The sequence below is a fragment of the Girardinichthys multiradiatus genome, chromosome 12 (assembly GCF_021462225.1).
Source record: "Girardinichthys multiradiatus isolate DD_20200921_A chromosome 12, DD_fGirMul_XY1, whole genome shotgun sequence".
NCBI lineage: Eukaryota > Metazoa > Chordata > Actinopteri > Cyprinodontiformes > Goodeidae > Girardinichthys > Girardinichthys multiradiatus.
The window spans coordinates 4195339-4216806 of NC_061805.1; the positions used below are offsets into that span (position 1 = coordinate 4195339).

The 21468-nt window shown below is 42.6% G+C and overlaps 2 protein-coding genes across 2 annotated transcripts in view; one reads left to right on the plus strand and one right to left on the minus strand.

Annotated features, from left to right (window-relative positions):
• The first annotated feature begins 757 nt into the window (after positions 1–757).
• Positions 758–9768, plus strand: zgc:64051 (leukocyte surface antigen CD53). Its single transcript, XM_047382423.1, has 8 exons — positions 758–911; positions 1560–1644; positions 2331–2519; positions 5217–5291; positions 5378–5482; positions 5574–5678; positions 5758–5841; positions 9417–9768. Exons 2-8 carry the CDS (start codon positions 1582–1584, stop codon positions 9486–9488), a joined length of 693 nt encoding a protein of 230 aa, XP_047238379.1. The 5' UTR covers positions 758–911; positions 1560–1581; the 3' UTR covers positions 9489–9768.
• Positions 9769–13968: 4200 nt separating this feature from the next.
• araf (A-Raf proto-oncogene, serine/threonine kinase) overlaps positions 13969–21468 on the minus strand; it is a 32529-nt gene continuing 25029 nt past the window's right edge. The window contains exons 8-16 of the mRNA XM_047382072.1: positions 21418–21442; positions 21191–21321; positions 20885–21087; positions 20470–20646; positions 20112–20158; positions 19532–19650; positions 16850–16981; positions 15998–16132; positions 13969–15676 (exon numbers count right to left, since the gene is read on the minus strand). Of these exons, the coding sequence (XP_047238028.1) occupies positions 15536–15676; positions 15998–16132; positions 16850–16981; positions 19532–19650; positions 20112–20158; positions 20470–20646; positions 20885–21087; positions 21191–21321; positions 21418–21442 (1110 nt within the window). The 3' untranslated portion in view covers positions 13969–15535. The remainder of the gene's footprint in view (positions 15677–15997; positions 16133–16849; positions 16982–19531; positions 19651–20111; positions 20159–20469; positions 20647–20884; positions 21088–21190; positions 21322–21417; positions 21443–21468) is intronic.

Sequence of the window (21468 nt, forward strand, 5' to 3'; positions counted from 1 at the left end):
GGTTCTTTACACGCAAACCTTTTTAAGATCAGGCACATAGTCTTTTAGGCTGTGTCTCTACCAGCTCTACATGTCTAGAGACTAAATTTCCAGTCAAGTCACAGATTTTTTATTTGATTCAGTTCTGGACTTTGACAAATTAGATTAATTAATATTTTAATCTAAAGCATTCTTTTGTAGCTTTGGATTTTTGTTTATCTTGTTGGAAGGTGAACCTCCTCCTCAGTCTCAAGGCTTCTGCAATCTATAAGTTTTTCTTGCAGGATTGTCCAGGATTTAACTCCATCCCTCTTCCCATCACCTCTGATGAGCTTTTGAATCCCAGCTGAAAAAAACCCATCCCCACAGTGTCATGCTTCCACCACCATGTTTGTTTGTGGTGTGTTCAGGGTCATGTGGAGTGTTAATTTTCAGCCAAACATAACATACTTTGGATCAAAAGGTTCCACCATTAATAATTTTCCTACCACTTCTTGATTGTGTGCTGCTTTTTATTAGTCTGTCACATACAATCTTGATAAAATACATTGAAGATTGTGATTAGAGCGTGACAAAATGTCTAAGGTGTGTGGATACTTTATCTTTAAGCTTTGTTCATCAGATGAGATCAAGCATCTGCCTCCACCAGCTGGACTCAGTGTAGGGTGTTTTTTTAGTCTAAATATATAAATACTGTGTGACAGACATGCCCCCTTTGTCTGAGACACGTCTCTCCCTTGCACCCCGTCACTCAGAGGTTTTTCCATGTATTTCAAGCTCAGAAAGAGGAAGTGACATGGGGCCGCTGAAAGCCCCATGAGCTGTTCAGCTTAGTCCACACCACAATGAGAAGGGGAAGTGTGCACAGCAGCAAAGTTCACTTAACTTCAGCCTGATAACTGACCCAAACGGATCCAAAATCTGTCCAACAGGTAAGAGGCCTGCTTTATTTTTGGCCTGTATGTGGCTGTTTTTAATATTTCTGCCAGGTTTACAAGTCAGGTTTTACCTTCATTTTCGCTTCATCATATCGAAGCATGTAGATTTGTGAAACTAGAAACAGTAATAAAAAAGTTTAACTGAAAACCTAAAGATGCCAGGGGACGTTTTTCTTTTAGCTATAAAACAAACAAACAAACAAAAAAGAATAATTATGATTTTAAAACATTGGTTCAAAAATATCTCTGACATTGGCCTTTTTCAGCTCATTACATCTGAGATAATTGAGGTCAAACCCTTTTCAAATTTCACTTTGAAGAGGGATTTTTGTCCACGAGAAATGTTTGGGGTATGTTGTAATATAACCTTATTTGTCCCCCGCCCCTGTTTAAACCACATGAAACTATTTTGGTTCGATCATGTCAGGCGACATTAAATAAGCTGTTCACGTAAACGGAGGCAGAACACAGGAAGTGAGATGAGTCATTCTCGTCTTCCTGCTGTGAGGCCCTAGTGTTTGACAGAAACAGAAGACATGTTAAAAATGATAAATTATGAATTAATGAGATAAGATGAATTCTGGCCTTTTGTTTGTATATTAGGGGTTTAATATCCATTTGTCTGTCTGTTTCCTGTTGCAGGTCCCATCAGCAGAATTGCGCCATGGCTCAAGGGTGCCTCAAGTGTTTAAAGTACACCATGTGTGTCGCCAACTTCCTTTGTTTTGTACGTATGTCTCAATCATGTTACATTACACTCAGTTTTGATCCTGTTGTCTAGTCAAACTGATTCAAATCCCACAAATTACTCCAATCCTAGATCTGGGGCAAAAGTGAGATAAGAATGAAAGTTTTAATGTTTTTATTTACTCGTCCTCGTCGTGTACAGTACTGTGCAAAGGTTTTAGGCAGGTGTGATAAAAAATGCTGTAAACAAAGAATGCTTTCAGAAATATAAATGATGATGGTTTACTCGTACTCGTCGTCTTCCGCTTATCCGGGACCGGGTTGCGGGGGCAGCAGACTCAGCAGAGACGCCCAGACGTCCCTCTCCCCAGACACATCCTCCAGCTCCTCTGGGTGGAGCCCAAGGCGTTCCCAGGCCAGCCGAGAGACATAGTCCCTCCAGCGTGTCCTGGGCCGTCCCCTGGGCCTCCTCCCGGTGGGACGTGCCTGGAACACCTCCAGAGGAAGGCGTCCAGGAGGCATCCAGTATAGATGCCCGAGCCACCTCAACTGGCTCCTCTCGATGTGTTTTTATTTATTTCAGCTGAAACAGTAGAGTCCAATTAAAAGCTTTTTCAAAGCTGGAAACGTAATCAGTTGTAAATACTCTTGATATTATATTTGTCAGCTGTTGTGTGTAATCATCTGTGAAAAGTGAATATATGTGTGTGTTCTCCCTCCTTCAAGGTCAGTGGTGTGGCACTTCTGAGCTTTGGCATTTACCTGATGGTAAACCTTAGGATAGCTGCTCTGACCCCGTCTCTGGCCAGCCTAAACATACCCAGCATGCTGCTGATCAGCGGCATCATCATCACATGTGTCTCCTTCCTGGGCTTCTTGGGGGCTCTGAAAGAGAACCGCTGCCTCCTCCTGACGGTATCCCTCTCTCTCACACCACACAGACACACACGTATTTCAGAGTTTTGGACGTGAGGTTCTGCAGAGTGCTTGCTAGCCGTTCTTTCTTGCAGTAACTAAGGTACTTGGTGCATTAAAAACAGATTAATTGTGTCACCGTGGGATACAGGAACCAATCCACTTACACTGAGCAGGATATTCCTCCTACTGCAGGAGTGCTGACCAATGACTAGTTGAGCTGCAGGAGTGTGTAGAAAAGAGTTTCCCATCGTGAAAGCTGGGATGTTCAGCATTAAAACTGTAACTGTCTGTTACAGCGATAATACCATTTGACACAAGTAAAGTCACTACAGGATTATTTGAGGGGATTTTAAACCAGACTCCCTTTGGTGTGAGAGGTGAGGAAACGGTGCATCAGTAAAGGTTACAACCTGATGTCCTAAAGCAAAACCTGTGATTATTTCACAGCGGTTACACTCTGAAGCAGAATTAAATCACATCAAAGTCACCGGAAGTTTGTAAGATTCACAGATACAGTAGATATTAATTGAACCCTGGAAAACATGACCCACAAATAAGCACCTAATTTCTCAAGTTCAAATCCGTCAACAATCCATCAGGGTTGTGGTTGTTGCTCAGAACATAAATCATTTAAAGCCCTAAAATACTATTTGAATGGAGGAGGTACTTCCTCTTTCTACACAGATAACTGTAAGCAGATGTTGAAAATTTAAACATGACTGAACTATGAAAAAAATCCAACCAATTCAAAATAGTTAGCACCTTCTTCCACAAAACTCCATCCCATAGTTATTATTCTACCTCCCTGGAAACATTTTGACCCAGGGGGGTTGGGGCAGGGGAAATCTGTCCAGAATACTTATCTGATTAGAGAGTGAAGGAGATTTTACCTAAACCGCCATAATACAGTGCCTAACAAAACTATTCCAACCAATTGAACATATTTACATTTAGTCATTTAACGGCCACAGAAATTGTAGTTGGCAGATGAACTCAAAGTAGGGCATAATTATGAAGTGAAAGGGAAATGACACATGGATTTAAATTTGTTCATAAAGCTTATAATTGCTGGACATAAGTATTTAGCTCTTTTTATTCTGACAGCTATAAATAATCCAGTGCGACATACTAGTAAGTAGAGTCTATCTGTGCGTAATTTAATATCACTATAAATACAGCTGTTCTGTTTTGGGCCTCAGAGGTTTGTTAGAGAACATTAGAGAACAAACAGCATCATGAAGACCAAGGAACACAGCAGGCAGGTTAGGGAGAAGGTTCCAGAGACGTTTAAAGCGGAGTAAGGTTCTAAAAAAATATTCCAAGCTTTGAATATCTCACAAAGCTCTGTTCAGTCCATCATGTCAATTAAGAGTATGACACAACTGCAAACCTACCAACACATGGCTGTCCACGTACTGACTGATGGGCCAGACAGCGAAAGCATTAGTCAGAGAAGCAGCTAAGAGGTCCATGGTAACTATTGCCTCTTTTCCATTCACGGCTCTAGAACCGCACGGCTCCACTCTGCTTAATCTTGCTCTACTCCACACAGCAGCTGCTGCGTTTCCATTGACTCACTGACAGCTGGAGTTGTGGCTTAAAGCCCCTCCTCCAGCCATCGGCATTGTGCGCTGTGCCACAGTATCTTATAGTGCGGTGTGAGACTACCAAACATCAGTTAAGTTTCAAGTACAAACATGCAAAGTAAAATAAATACTCACCGTCACATATCATGTCCTCCAGCAGCGGTTTTGAAGCACTGCCACAGCTTTCAGTTTGACCTGCTCCGGCCATTAAGGTCCTTAATATTTTTTTGGTCGTTGAGTTTTTTGAGCTTTTCCTGACGTTGCAGTGTGCAGTAAAATCAATGGCTGGTCATTCTCTCCAATGAGAGCTCCAATGACAAAAGCACACTGCTTTTTTTTTAGGTGAACTAATCTTATAAATTGATTTTGTAATAATTCTCATGTTTTTCCTGAGTTTTCCCTTTTATTTATATCACTGTGACTTTCATCCTTCACTGATGATCGAAAACCAAGAAAGGCAGTCCAGTTAGCTTCTATTAAAGCACTTCTACGTACATGTTCAGTTAAGGTCAAAAGTTTTGCTGCTGTGTCACAACTGCTTTCCTTTTTATGGTGACAATTCACTTTTCGGTTAAAGCGATACATGGTACATGTATTCGTTGCAAACAGCTTCAAAACAGGCTGGAAATGACGAGCTAATTTCATCACCACATGAAGTGAAAGAGTCCAGCTGAATTTATTCCATCTTCACATAGCACTGCAAAAAGACATGGCCAACGACCTACAGTAGGCTGACAGCCCCAGCAAGGAGAGCATTTTGGTGGGCATGCTCAAAGCTATGCATGCTGGGAAACTGATCCTGCACAGCACCATCCCTGGCCACATCATGCTGTGGTGTTGATATTCTTCAGCAAGGACAAGGAAATTATACACGCGTGTTAGAATGGCCAAGCCAAAGTCCACACCTAGATCAGTATGTCACTATATGTTTAAAGCTGGTAAAGACATTTTCCAAAAAAAAACCACTCATAGCTGTAATCGAAAAGGTAACTGATGTAGCGAAAGGTAACTGCAAAGCATTCAAAGTCAAACTGTGTTGCTCTGACATTGTGCTTTTAATTCATTGTTAAACTTGAATAAGTGAAAATGCAACAATTTGTGCCGACAGTTCTTCCTGGTGCTCTTCCTTCTGATGCTGGTGGAACTTACCGCTGCATGCCTGTTGCTCATTTATGAAAGAGAGGTAGGAATCACACACACGTTTTGTTCATCAAGGGATTATTACACTGAAGATTAAATATATTCTGCTTTTCTCAACTCTCTGTTCAGATTGGTGAACTAGTGACAAAGGATCTCAACGATGGTTTGAAAAATGCGAGACATTCTTCTACAAATGCAACTAAAATGAGTGACTGGGATGTGGTTCAGGAGATGGTGAGCAGAACCACAGTACCTTCTTCCATTTGGCAGACATACAGGTGTTTACCAAGATCCTGTTTTCTTTTTCTCTGTAATTCTAAAACAGTTTAAGTGCTGTGGAGTCAATAACTACACTGACTGGCAAAATAACATCCCTAAATCCTGCTGCAACCCTCCATGCAAAGGCAAAGAGCTGGCATACTACTCAGAGGTAGCGCCATCAGTTCACATCACCTGGTCAGACTGAGGCCTGTGTTATTGACATTATTCATATAACTTGCTGTTTGCAGGGCTGTTTGGAAAAACTGAAAAACTGGTTTGAAGACAACTTCCTAAGTACTGGAATTTCTGTCATTATACTCTGCATCATTGAGGTAGGCTGAATGTGCAACTACTTATTAAAACAACACTGAAGCAAAACCTTCCCTCTTTAGGTCAATTCCTTCAGCTGAAAGGCCCACATCCCTCTGATCCAGCTGTCCTGTTCCAAAGCTGTGATGAACCTGAATAAACAAGTGTTTTGAGCCTTTAGTTGTTAAAAAAAAAAAAAAAAAAAACATCTGATCACAAACTTTTTTTTTTTTTATGACATACAATTCTGTGAAGGATTATTAGCAGAAGACTGTGAATGTTAGCTTTCCCGTGACCCTAAATACAATGACAGGGTTAAAGAAGTTAGTAACCCAGAGTCCAAACAGCCTATAGGAGACAAGCCGGCTCTGTAAATCAAATCAGACACACATCACTGGTCGGCAAGTCGCCAAAATTGTGTCCAAATCTTTTTTTGTTAATTAGTGTAAATATATGGAGGACTTCCCTGCTTTGAACTCACACAGCCTTCAAAAGTAGATTAGCACAAGTCCCATTGTCATACAACTGCTATAACATTACAACAGATCCTGACATTAAATACATGTTCACTGTACCACCAGGACCAGTCCATCCTGTCTTTTGTAGGTGGTGTTCTGAGCGGAGAAAGTAAACGGAGCTGATTTTAGCCATCTTTGCTATCTCATAGAGGCATAAACCCTTAGGAGCTACATGTTTTCATAGTATATTATTATTACATGAATTATTTTAAAGCATTAACAAACCATAATACTGACCACAGCTTCAGTGGTTCCGGTTTTATTTGAGATCCAACTGTAGATATCTTGGGTGAGCTAATCAGGTTTATGCATGAGCAGTTGGCTGAATGTAAGAACTGAGTTATTTCATTGTACTGTCCCTACAGTCTAGGAGCTTTGGATTTTTAAATAAAGCGTCAGACAGGGTTCGCTGTAAAAATACTAAAGCTGCCTATAAATTTATGGAATTTTCTACAGTGGGCAGGCTTTAAATATAGAACCTGCAAAACAGAGAAAGGAATGAAGGCCAAAAGGGAAGGAACGAGATAGGACATAAGAAAGGGTACAAGGAAGGACTGGTAGAGGTAAAGATAGAAGGATGGACACAAGGTGGGAAGGAAAGAGGACACAAGCAAGGAAGGAACAAGTGACAAGGAGGGGAAAGACAAGAAAAGAAGAAAGAAATGATACCAAGAAGTAAACAAAGGAGGGAAAGATGGAAGGACTAGGGAAAAAAGACAGCAGGATGGAAGGTCAGATTGTAGACAATGGGACAGGAATATCTGTATTTATATAGAAACTTGTGCTTTTTTTCTCCATACCTGGAAAACAGTAAGATCCAATTCCATACTTTTTCAGACTGCATAGGTTCCATGTAAACAGAAATTAGGTATGTTCTTTTCTTTACCTTTGCTCAGAAACCTGACCCCAGCTGGTAAAAGTCTAAATGCACACCCATACTAAGTTCAACCAGTCAATGTTGATATCCTCTCTCAGCTTCTGAGCGAATCAGCTCTGGGTATTAGTTGATGTTGTGCTAGTTTAAACATATTTTACCATGTACAGTACAGACCAAAGGTTTGGACACCTTCTCATTCAAAGAGTGGTCTTTATTTTCATGACTATGAATATTGTAGCTTCACACTGAAGGCATCAAAACTATGAATTAACACATGTGGAATTATATACTGAACAAAAAAGTGTGAAACAACTGAAAATGTGTCTTATATTCTAGGTTCTTCAAAGTAACCACCTTTTGCTTTGATTACTGCTCCGCACACTCTTGGAATTCTGTTGATGAGCTTCAAGAGGTAGTCACCTGAAATGGTTTTCACTTCACAAGTGTGCCCTGTTAGGTTTAATAAGTGGGATTTCAAGCCTTATAAATGGGGTTGGGACCATCAGTTGTGTTGTGCAGGATGTGGATACAGTACACAGCTGATAGTCATACTGAATAGACTGTTAGAATTTGTATTATGGCAAGAAAAAAGCAGCTAAGTAAGAAAAAACGAGTGGCCATCATTACTTTAAGAAATGAAGGTCAGTCAGTCCAAACAATTGGGAAAACTTTGAAAGTGTCCCCATGTGCAGTCGTATAAACCATCAAGCGCTACAAAGAAACTGGCTCACGAGGACCGCCCCAGGAAAGGAAGACCAAGAGTCACCTCTGCTGCGGACGACAAGTTCATCCGAGTCACCAGCCTCAGAAATCGCAGGTTAACAGCAGCTCAGATTAGAGAACAGGTCAATGCCACACAGAGTTCTAGCAGCAGACACATCTCTAGAACAACTGTTAAGAGGAGACTATGTGAATCAGGCCTTCATGGTAAAATAGCTGCTAGGAAACCACTGCTGAGGACAGGCAACAAGCAGAAGAGACTTGTTTGGGCTAAAGAACACAAGGAATGGACATTAGACTAGTGGAAATCTGTGCTTTGGTCTGATGGGTCCGAGTTTGAAATCTTTGGTTCCAACCACCGTGTCTTTGTGCGGCGCAGAAGAGGTGAACGGATGGACTCTACATGCCTGGTTCCCACCGTGAAGCATAGAGGAGGAGGTGTGATGGTGTGGGGGTGCTTTGCTGGTGACACTGTTGGGGATTTATTCAAAATTGAAGGCATACTGAACCAGCATGGCTACCACAGCATCTTGCAGCGGCATGCTATTCCATCCGGTTTGTGTTTAGTTGGACCATCATTTATTTTTCATCAGGACACCTCCAGGCTGTGTAAGGGCTATTTGACCAAGAAGGAGAGTGATGGGGTGCTGCCCCAGATGACCTGGCCTCCACAGTCACCGGACCTGAACCCAAATCGAGTTGGTTTGGGGTTAGCTGGACCGCAGAGTGAAGGCAAAAGGGCCAACAAGTGCTAAGCATCTCTGAGAACTCCTTCAAGACTGTTGGAAAACCATTTCAGGTGACTACCTCTTGAAGCTCATCAACAGAATGCCAAGAGTTTGCGGAGCAGTAATCAAAGCAAAAGGTGGCTGTTGTTGTTTCACACTTTTTTGTTCAGTATATAATTCCACGTGTTAATTCATAGTTTTGATGCCTTCATGGTCAGGAAAATAAAGAAAACTCTTTGAATGAGGTGTGTCCAAACCTTTGGTCTGTACTGTACATGGTAAAATATGTTTAAACTAGCACAACATCAACTAATACCCAGAGCTGATTCGCTCAGAAGCTGAGAGAGGATATCAACATTGACTGGTTGAACTTAGTATGGGTGTGCATTTAGACTTTTACCAGCTGGGGTTTGAAGACTTTTCCACAGTGATGGTCACAAGGCAGGCACCACTCTGAAACCTGCCACTAAAAACCCAAATGGTCTGTCTGGATGCTTGAAGAAAAGTTAGAACAGATTTAAAAAGCTTTAAAAAAAAAACTGGTGACAAAATGTAAATATATTTGAAATTTCCATAAAGCTTCCTCTAATCCAGTGTCTTTCTACCAAAATGGAGTCTGGTCTGGTATTTACTATTACCCGAAATACTGGTTTATATTCCTGACCTTTTCAGTCCAGAATATTCATCTATCTCCAAGCCTAGCTTCACTGTAACAACCACCAGGCAGGAGCTAACCATGTCTTCTGTCCCTGCAGGTCCTGGGAATGTGTTTCGCCATGACGCTCTTCTGCCACATTAGCAGATCTGGACTGGGCTACAAGTTATGAACAGTCGGTTTCAGCTGTCACCCTGAGTTGAGATTGTTGTACAGTTAGAAGGCCTCTTGAAAAGCTTGGAATTTAACATAATTTTTCATTTTTAGGTTTTTATGCACTTATTTTGATGTTGCTTCAGGCTGTTGACACTGTTGTATTTTACTCATTTGTTGCAGTTTTTCTCTCATGTCTTTGGTTAAAGACAGCGTAATGTGTTTTAAAATAATCAGCTGAAACATCAATAAAGTTTAGTGCTCAGTATCAGTTTAAAGCTGACACTATGTCAACAGCCTCCTTCTAGTCACATGATTTGTGTTTCCTGTCTAACTTGCACTTCAGCAATCTGTGGTGGAGGCTTAAAAACAGCACTTCCTCTTCTGGCCCAGTTTCAAAAACAAACTGCAGCATTTCAGGTTCAACACTGAAGCAGGAATTAAGACAGATAATTCAGAACAAATTAACACAGATTAATTTATTGCTCTTAAGGATAAATCCTGCATCAATAGATAAGACCAAAAAAAAGAAAAACTAGAAAAAAATATTAGAATTTCATTTATACTTTAAAATGATTTTGTTCTTTTTGAAACCATCAGACAAAAAAAAAATACAAATACAATTTCTGCAATTAAAAAAATGTAACTGTACACAGCAGAATACACTATTTCTTGCAAACTGAACACCCCTGAAACTACAAACAACAGTACTGCAATTCACCTAAAGATATGAAGACAATAAAAAAAACTTACTGATACAGCTGTCATTCTTGGACTCTATGAAACTAACAGCTGTGTAAAGTTTGCCCCCCCCCCCCACCACCCAGTGAGTCTCCAGATGCAGCACAGTGTCTTGGTTGAGGTGTGAAGCCCTGTAGGTCCACAGAACCAGGGCCGTCCTAGAACCATGGCGCTGGCTCCTTCCTGCTGTAGATAAATAACATGAGCGTGGTCGTTTGAAGGAGACACCACAATATTACAACACTGCGGCAAAACTATTGTAAGCAAAGAAATACAAAGTGAGACCCTCTGAGTAGAGATGGACTTGTACCATCCAAAACGCAGTTTGTCTCCAAAATTTAATAAAATAAAAAAAGATCATACTGTTGTCCTCACAGGAAGGTTACAAAGCAGCTTGTTAAGAAAAAGCCTTTCATTCAGCAGCCTCGGGTCATTCAAATGTTCAGTTCTACTTAAACATCACTGATCAGGCTCAAGTTTGCACACACCACGTGAATTACTTGTACAAGTTGTAAGTGTTGCTACCAGCAATTACTCTGTAGTGAACCCCTATAAACAGTTTGTGTTCAGGATGAATGTTAGAAGAGAAGCTGTTCCAGATGCTCTTGCAGAAGACGACATCAGGGAAAGAATGAAGTCTTGTGGCGGAGCAGACAGTACCTTATGTTAGCAGGGAGGGACAATGATGTGAAAAAGAGATGTTTAGTCCTCCTCAAAGAGCCATGGTCATAGCCCAGATCATCTAGAGAAGATCTAGATCTAGAGGCCACCTTCTCCTCCCACTGCAGCAAAAACTAATGCACTGGCCCAAACGGGGGTGAACCACACAACTGGATTAAGCATTTAGAGTTGGGGTACCCAGCTCCTGGACTCAATAAATCAGAATATGGAGGATCACACTGGTTGTTTAACTTGAAACTAGAAGACTTATTACTATTTTAAAAAGCTCCGGAACATGGAGCTACAGTGCCTTGCGAAAATACTCGGCCCCCTTGAACTTTTCAACCTCTTGCCACATTTCAGGCTTGAAACATAAAGATATAAAAGTCAAATTTTTTGTAAAGAATCAACAACAAGTGGGACACAATCGTGAGGTGGAATGAAATTTATCGGATGTGTCAAACTTTTTTAACAAATAAAAAACTGAAAAGTGGGTCGTGCAATATTATTCGGCCCCCTTGAGTTAATACTTTGTAGTGCCACCCTTTGCTGCAATTACAGCTGCAAGTCGCTTGGGGTATGTCTCTATCAGTTTTGCACATAAAGAGACTGAAATTCTTGCCCATTCTTCCTTGCAAAACAGCTCGAGCTCAGTGAGGTTGGATGGAGAGCGTTCATGAACAGCAGTCTTCAGCTCTTTCCACAGATTCTCGATTGGATTCAGGTCTGGACTTTGACTTGGCCATTCCAACACCTGGATACGTTTATTTGTGAACCATTCCATTGTAGATTTGGCTTCATGTTCACTCAAACATGTTCACTCTTCACTCAAACAGGTCTTCTTCCAGAATGGTCCTGTATTTGGCCCCATCCATCTTCCCATCAATTTGGACCATCTTCCCTGTCCCTGCTGACAAAAAGCAGGCCCAAACCATGATGCTGCCACCACCATGTTTGACAGTGGGGATGGTGTGTTCAGGGTAATGAGCTGCGTTACTTTTACGCCAAGCATATCGTTTTGCATTGTGGCCAAACAGTTTGATTTTGGTTTCATCTGACCAGAGCACCTTCTTCCACGTTTGTTGCGTCTCCCAGGTGGCTTGTGGCAAACTTTAAACAAGACTTTTTATGGATATCTTTGAGAAATGGCTTTCTTCTTGCCACTCTTCCATAAAGGCCAGATTTGTACAGTGTACGACTGATTGTTGTCCTATGGACAGACTCTCCCACCTCAGCTGTAGATCTCTGCAGTTCATCCAGAGTGATCATGGGCCTCTTGGCTGCATCTCTGATCAGTCTTCTCCTTGTTCGAGATGAAAGTTTAGAGGGACAGCCGGGTCTTGGTAGATTTGCAGTGGTCTGATACTCCTTCCATTTCAATATGATTGCTTGCACAGTGCTCCTTGGGATGTTTAAAGCTTGGAAAATCTTTTTGTATCCAAATCCGGCTTTAAACTTCTCCACAACAGTATCTCGGACCTGCCTGGTGTGTTCCTAGATCTTCATGATGCTCTCTGCGCTTTGAACAGAACCCTGAGACTATCACAGAGCAGGTGCATTTATACGGAGTCTTGATTACACACAGGTGGATTCTATGTATCATCATCAGTCATTTGGGACAACATTGGATCATTCAGAGATCCTCACTGAACTTCTGGAGTGAGTTTGCTGCACTGAAAGTAAAAGGGCCGAATAATATTGCACGCCCCACTTTTCAGTTTCTTATTTGTTAAAAAAGTTTGACACATCCAATGAATTTCATTCCACTTCATGATTGTGTCCCACATGTTGATTCTTCACAAAAAATTTGAATTTTATATCTTTATGTTTGAAGCCTGAAATGTGGCAAGAGGTTGACCAGTTCAAGGGGGCCGAGTACTTTTGCAAGGCACTGTAAAGACAAATGTCGGAGTACTGTGAATCATTCCTAATTAGCTGCTACAACAGGAACAAACGACTTGTATCTCAGAAGACTGACTGTTGTACTGTAATAGAAATAAAAAATATGTGGAGAAAAACAACTCAGGCAATACTAAGATGTGTTGCAATTTCTTCAGTTGTTCTTTAAGCTGTGCATCACAGTACAATCGCGTCTTTTAGAGACTGCTGTGCTTCCAGCAGAGATGATAGCCAAAGCCCAGGACTGCGTTACGCCTGAAACTCTAAAACTGGTGAGAGTTGCGGCTTCTGTTAGAAACTAGGACCACCACTGCTTTCTGACATCCTCACAGAGCCGTTGACCGATCTTGGCAGCAACGGGCTGCAGTTTATTTTGTAATCCTGCAGATGGTGCACAACAACCTGGTGCTGCCAGACAGAATGACTAAAGTGGAAACTGATTTAATCCAAAATAGGGCGGAGGACGCAGCAACTGACAAATAAAGCCGCCAAGGCACCAAGTTTTAGAAGATAGCAGATGGAATAGTGGCCTCTAGTTAGCCAACATATGGTATGAGAAGCCATCTGTATAACATGACAGAGACATGTCAGTTGAAAGGTCCAACATTACTGATAGTAGCAGTGCAGAAACTAAACAGAGCTGAGTGCATCACCGTGGTAATAATGCTGTCAGCACACTGCTGACTGGCTCATCCAAGGAGCATGATGCAACTATGGCTTAGGTTTCTGGCATCAACACCAAAGGGAATGTTGAAATATTATCAGAATATTTAACCATTCCTTTTTTACAGGAATCTCTTCTTTAAACTGACTTTTGGAATCAAATTAGTCATTCCCGATGGCAGAGCCCTAATGAATCCTGCTAGAACCAATGTCTGTTCAATACGCCCACAAGGACTGACTGGATCAACAAGGCACCATCAGCAGGCTGAGAAGCCCAAGAAGTTACCTGAATGCTGAGGGACTCATGATCAAACTGCAGCTTGGGCTCAGACCCAGGAAGCTCCCATCATTACGCAGGGAGGCTTTTATATTTTCACCAAAGTTCATAAACACCTCCTTTTACACTAGGCTGTCTGTTGGAGGCATCCGAGCTCCAAGTGAAAATGCAGTTCTGAACATGATAAATGTGCTATAAATGCTGTGTCGGTCTAAAGAAGCTGTAGGAAGTTCATACAACCCAACACAAAACTCCCAAGTACATCATAGAAACATTTACTACCACTTGACCGCTCCAGTACGATACAGGTTTCCTCAAACTGGTTACCAAAACAAAATAAAGTATTAACAGTTGTACAGAATCTACCTGTTCTCTGCAAAGCAACAGCCACTACTTCACATACCGAGCCTGCAGGACCTTAGCTTGCTTGAACCATCTTGTGAATCCTGCAGTGGCAGACTATCCCAACATGGTATCACAGCCCTAAATAGCATTCTTGAACAAGGCTCCACTACCAGTCAAAAACCTGATGGTGGTTCTGAAGCTGTTGTTGAGTTTGAAGCACCAGAGTCATGTTCCCAAGGCGCAAAAAACACTGAGGACAAGACTTGCTTCAACAGCACCACGACTGACGGTTCCCCTAAGGAAAGCAGGCTACGAGCTGTCAGTCATGTGCTGGAAAGGATTTGGATAAAAACAAAGAGTGAAAAGGAACCAAAAAGTCTCTGGGGAGCTTAAAACCCACAGAGAGCTTCTGAAAACTGAAAGAAAATAATTCATCCATTCTATGGACCTCCTAACACCATGCCTTAGTGAGCTCTGATTATCAGACTCATACTCTGCTGAGAGTCTGGTGCCCTGTGATGACCTCAGCCATGTTTTACTGATAGAGTTTGTATTTTGGAGATGACTGCCCAAACACAGCACCTATAACTGAGATCCAGGTTTTGATGAACTTAAAGGAACAAAAGAGGGGTCAATAATATTTAAGTTAATGAGTCTTCACTGCTAGTTAACTGATACTATTTAAACTTGATTATGTCTGGCTTAAGACTACATAGAGGATTTCTTCCACCGTCGGGTGGAACGAGGTTGTTGGGGTTTAGATCTTCAGCCAGTCTGGCCAAACCCTGGTGAGTTAACGACCTCTAAAAGACAAACTGTCTTAAAAAACCTGAATGTTCTTTTCACGATCATCTGAAACTTGCTCAAGGCTCCTCCTCCCCTGCCCTGATACTGGTTTGTTTTGGTGATTGTGCTGAAATATGTGTAAAAATAGTAAATATAGAATGTTCCTATAAAAACAAAGGTTGTTGTCCTCTAAGAAAATGTTCTGCTTTCATATCAAGAGCTTCATATATCAGACCTACCACTCCCTCACTGAGCTGGGTGGATGGTCAGAACGTGTGAAAGTATTACAAAGCCTGAGTCAGCAGCTCTGTGTTTGTGTTGGTTAGACTGCCTTCTGGTTTCGACCGAAGTTCCACTGATCGGATTTTACCAGTGATAACGGTGGGATAATCAGAGTGGCAACATTTCAGCCTGGTTGACGACCAGTGGACAATTACTTCAGCAATGTGTCCCCTGACAGGCAGGCCTCTGTCCATGTATAACAAGAAGGCTCCCTAACATAGTAAGCAGAGTGCTGGTGTTACTTCTAGCGTTTGTTACAGTTTTGCATGTCCATGGCTTTGCAGGGTGGAGAGTGTGTGGGGTGGGTTCGGGATGGATGTGATCTGTTATTACTGCCAGCTGTGGCCTCTCAGGCACGAGGGATGCTGCACTTCTGGACATGGAGACAGCTTTCAGCCAGGCATGCAGGAGGCTTAAAGGGGCATCAGTTTGGTGGTTTGGAACAGGAGAGGGTTCAAGTCCTCGGCCTGAACGGCCCGGTGAAGAGATGGCTCTGAGCGGCTTCGCTCAATTTTTGGCAGCAGTTCTTGCACCTGCTCAATGGCTACCAGGATCTAAAGGAAGACAACCACACAGAGAGAAAATGTTCAATAATACAAAGAAATTTTTTTTCTAAGGATTCTGCAATCACACCAAAGAATTAGGTTTGGATTTTACATACAGCGAAAAAGTGGCAGTTATTAAAAGACGAATGTTTAGTGCTAAACCTAACGTTCTCCACTGCAAGAAGATCCTATTCAGCAATGAGGTGCATATAAACAAAGTTGTTACTGGGCAGACCATAAATGCAGGGGCTGCTGGCTCAGTGGAGATGGACAAGCTGGTATGAGAGAAGGACAACAGGAGATCCTGAGAACCATCCAGCTCTCACCCACCTGTGGAAAAAGGGGCCTCTCATCCCGTATGAACTTCAGGCAGTCAATGATGAGCCTCTTCATGGACTTGGGTGAGGTACTGTACAGTTTACTGAGGTCTGGAGACAAGTAACCACGTCCCACCATAAAGAGTATCTGAAGTACAAAAATAAATGAAAGTAACATACAGTAGGCTACGCCATACTTGAAAGACTAAACATGAGACTGCAGTGTTTTGCACCATGCAAGGTTAATTCATTCTGTAATATTGAGATATTACAGGAAAAGCACAGGACTGAATGGAATTTATATTTAATGCTTGGTGAGACAAATGCTGTTAACAGTAATTTGACCTGGGGAAAAATAATCTATTACTTCAAACGTATAGTCATTCTCTCTATTGAAAACTCATTAAAAGTAATCTTTAAGTGGTTATTAACAGGAAGCTACTCTGATCTGGGTCCGTGAGCACCTGACCTCTGCTGTGTGTTAACTGCTCCCGTCAACCACAGGAACATCATTCCACTTAGGGAAATAAGAGACAAGAAAATCTGACTGACATAACCTGATAATGCTTGAAAGGTGATGTATATTAATGGTTTTAAATATTCAGCAGCAGACTGAGTCAGAGTTAGGTTAGTGTAGTTGTGTCCAAAGTCGGTCGACATGGGCCACTATCCTTCATGTTTTAGATAGTTCCCTGGTTCAACACATCATCAATATGTCTGTAGAGAAATAAGTTACATGCTGAAGAGGATCCAATTATTTCAATCAGATTTGTTGGACCAGGGACACAACGAGAACATGCAGGACACTGGTCCTTTAGAAGTGCAGTTGACACACCCCTGGATTAGTAAAATATTGGCACCAAACCTGGTCTCTGTTGTTAATATTGGAATAAGGAAGGGTTCCTGACATCAGCTCAAACAGCACCACTCCATAACCATACACATCAGACTGGAACGTGTAGGGGTTACTGTCCTGCATTCGGATAACCTCGGGTGCCTTGAGAACAGTGGGAGAAAACATAAAAGGGAAAAGATTAAGAGTAACAATAATTAAGCTTAGCCCTTATCAGGTACAAACAGCAGAATCACTTCATTTTTTAGCCATCAATGGAATGGTGTGATCATCTTGGTTTGGGGCCTGGGTGTGCCATTCAGCTTAGTGAGACAAACAAAAACAACTTGTTCTAGTAAGGTCAGACAAAAGAGGCTCTAAGGTAGAGGACACAGGAGAAGATACACAAACAGCGGCGTTGTGGGAACCTTTGGGGTTTTGTTCTGCCTACATAACAGCAACAACAACGTAGATGTGAACGTAGATAATTAAAGGAAATTGTCTCTCTTCTGTGGAGCAATTTAAGCTACTTTATGGTTAGCTGATAATGCTAACCACATTAATTGTTAACATGAGATGCTGAAGGCAGTTTAAAAATGTCAACAGTGATTTTATAATCCTGTTTACCTGGAGAGCTGTGTAATACACTCATCAATTCCACACACAGTGTGACATCACCGCTGGTCCAAATATAAATAAATAACGACTTGACACCTCTGAAAGTTCCGTCTGAGCTTTTGGAAACAGCAGATGTTTGTTTTAAAATGATCATGTGAAAAAAAAAAGAATAACCCATGTTATGGGGCATTTCTATACTTTGAGGTGTGCAAAACAAATGTTTGCAAGTTCTGCTGAAATGAGTTGCTGTAACTCCTGTACGTTGAAATTTGTTTATATAGCTCCGTCTGTCCAGTAATAACCTGGAGAATTTTACTGCTTTAGTAGATTTTCTGTGGTGCACAAAGAAACAGCTCTGTAACTTTAGGGAAAATTATTGCTTTTTTTAAGAATAAAATATTATGAAGATCGTACTCATACTTGTCGTCTTTCGCTTCATCCAGGACCAGGTCGCGGGGGCAACAGACTCAGTAGAGACACCCAGACTTCCCTCTCCCCAGACACCTCCTCCAGCTCCTCCAGGGGGGAGCCCCAGGGGTTCCCAGGCCAGCCAAGAGACATAGTCCCTCCAGCGTGTCCTGGGCCACCGGAAACACCTCCCGAGGAAGGCGTCCAGGAAGCATCCGGTACTGAGCCACCTCAACTGGATCCTCTCGATGTGGAGGAGCAGCGGCTCTACTCCGAGCCCCTCCCGGATGGCCGAGCTCCTCACCCTTTCTCTAAGGGAGTGCCCGGCCACCCTACGGAGGAAGCTCATTTCAGCCGCTTGTATCCGGGATCTCGTTCTTTCGGTCATGACCCAAAGTTCATGGCCATAGGTGAGGGTAGGAACGTAGACCGACCGGTAAATTGAGAGCTTCGCTTTTCGGCTCAACTCTCTCTTCACCACAACGGACCGGCACAGCGACCCCATTACTGCGGCACCAGCGCCTATCCGTCTGTCGATCTCTTGCTCCATTCTTCCCTCAGTCATGAACAAGACCCCGAGATACTTGAACTCCTCCACTTGAGGAACTCCCCTCCAACCTGAAGAGGACAAGCCACCCTTTTCCGGTCGAGTACCATGGCCTCGGACTTGGAGGAGCTGATCTTCATCCCAGCCGCTTCACAGTCGGCTGCGAACCGCCCCAGCGCATGCTGTAGGTCTTGGCTAGAGGGGGCCAGCAGGACCAAAAAGAAGAGACGAAATCCACTGGTTCCCAAACCAGACCCCCTCCGGCCCTTGGCTGTGTCTAGAAATCCTGTCCATTAAAGTTATGAACAGGACCGGTGACAAAGGGCAGCGCTGCCGGAGTCCAACATGCACCGGGAACAGGTCCGACTTAGTGCCGGCAATGCGGACCAAACTAATGCTCCGCTTGTACAGGGACCGGATGGCCCCTAAGAAAGGGCCCCCGACTCCGTACTCCTGGAGTACCCCCCACAGGGCATCACAAGAGACACAGTCAAATGCCTTCTCCGGGTCCACAAAACACATGTGGACCGGTTGGGCAAACTCCCATGAACCCTCGAGTACCCTATAGACGGTGTAGAGCTGGTCTATTGTTCCACGGCCGGGACAAAAACCACACTGCTCCTTCTGAAGCCAGGGTTCAACTATTGGCCAGACTCTCCTCTCCAATACCCTGGTGTAGGCCTTACCAGGGAGGCTGAGGAGTGTTATCCCCCTGTAGTTGGAACACACCACTACGGTCTGCCAGTCCAGAGACAATGTCCCCGACTGTCCCAAGCCTCTGCTTCCACCAGGGAATGCGTGACGGCAGGATTGAGGAGATCCTTGAAGTACTCCTTCCACCGCCCGATAATGTTCCCAGTCGAGGTCGGCAGCTCCCCACCCCAATGTAAATGCCTTCATGAGCAAAGCACTGCTTCCCCCTTCTGAGGCGCTGGACGGTTTGCCAGAATCACTTCGAAGCCCTACATTCATCGAAGTGATGAATATAGTAAAACTGTCAATTAATGCAGAACATTTGCATTACTTGCAAGAATAAGACTTACAGAAGTCGGTGGGATGCTCATTTAAACGTAAAGATGATGCATCCATTAATGGCCAGGTAAAGAACAGGAACATTCCCTATTGACATCTGAAACGCTTACCATCCAGAGAATAGAGCCACTGGGCTGCTCTACTTGTTGAGAACCACTCCATCGATACTTCACAGTTGCCAAGCCGAAGTCACCAATCTTAACAGTCCAGCCCTCATGGAGAAAAATATCTGGCAGCAGAGCTCAGAAAACGGCACAGCAGACATGTAGTGCAGACGATCTTTGTATCACAGACCACAAAACCAAGCAGATATTTAAACACGTAAAGGAGGGGACAGAGAGGAAACCAACTACAAAGGGATTTTTTTTTAAAGACCAAAGCTTCAATGGTAATGTGCAATTAGTTAGTTTTACATTCAGTTACACACTAGTAGTCTGCCACATATCTAATGAAATGAATGTGGAGGTAAAATCAACATACTGTTCAACAACTGCTGTTCACTGCTGTTTAACAACGACTCTATGATTTCTCTCAGTCACAAACAAATGATTTGGATTATGTTTGAACGTTTAGTCGCTGCTGCTGCTGCAGAACTCCGTGTTAAACTCACAAACATTGACCTCTCAAACTAACATGCTTTTAGTTCTCTCACTGCTCATTATAGGGTTGCACAGCACAAAGCAAGGATACTGTTTGATTTCAGGTCTCGATGAATTATGTTCTTTGCATGGAGGTAACTGGAGAAGAAAATAACATTTTATAAATCTTCACAGGCATCCACTCCACTAAAAATGTCCATTTTAAAAACAACGTTACTTAAATTCCTTTTTTTTTTCCCATAAACTAAACAATAAATGACTGAGCACTTGATAGTGTAATGTTCAAACTTACTAATAATTCCATTTAAAAATGTTTTTTTTTTCCCACAAAGATGTAGAAGATGCATCTTGAAATAAGGGTAACCCTATAGAAAATGCTTCAGTGGAAAATAACGTTACCAATGACACTAAGTGTTAATGTTGGAATGAAGTCTTGTGGTAGATCTTACTCCATGCCCTGCGCTGTCTGTCTGGCCACATCAATGCGACGCATAGTGTCAAACTTGGTTTCTGAGACATGGAGATGGCGGTACAGGCTGCTACCTTCACACCACTGGGTGATGATGGCAAAGTTGGGCTTAGTCATGAAGCCCATGAACAGCAGGATGTTGACGTGGCGGGTTTTCCTGCAAAGCAGAAGAGACAAAATGTTATAACTTCCATCATGTCATCTGCTGGAGGAAAAAGGACAATTTAATCTAAGTGGATCCTCAGCAGTTAGTTTATACAGAGGAGATGACATCAGTCGTAGAGTCACTGTTATTTTACTGATCTATGATCAATTAAAGACTGTTTCTAATAGCAGACAATAAAAAGATGCAGTAGCAGTACCTAAGGTGGGGTACTAAAAGCAGCTCTTCTCACCGTAGGACCTGCATTTCATTTTTGAAAGCCTGTAGCTGCTCAGGCGTTGGCTCTTTAACCTTGAGGATCTTGATGGCCACATCTCCATGCCACTTGCCCTTGAAGACCGTGCCGAAGGAGCCAGTACCTATTCTCTTCTGTAAGGTGACTTCTCGATAAGGGACCTCCCAGTAGTAACTAGAGTCTCTGTAGCCTCCTCGGTGCTGAAGCAGAAAGTGGCCCTTTACTTTCAACAGCTTATCCCTTGCTACTGACGTCCATCAGAAGACAACCAAGGATGAGTGGATAATGCTAAAGAAAACCTACCACTTTCTTCTTGTCGTCAGATGAAGAGGGTTTGCGTTCCTTATGCTCTAGTGGGGACTTCTGTGGCCTTCTTCCAGGAGAGCCAAGAGAGGAGGGTGGACTGGTGGAAGGTTTCGGTGAGGGCTCAGGACCTGCAGGGATAGAAAACAACAAAGTTAAACATGAGTGAAATGCATATTAAATGGACTGATTCATTTAAAAAACGCAGATGAGGGGAAGAGGTGTACCTATTGTGTTGTATTTCAGTGCTTCCTAAAAAAAAGTTTGAAAAAGCAAAT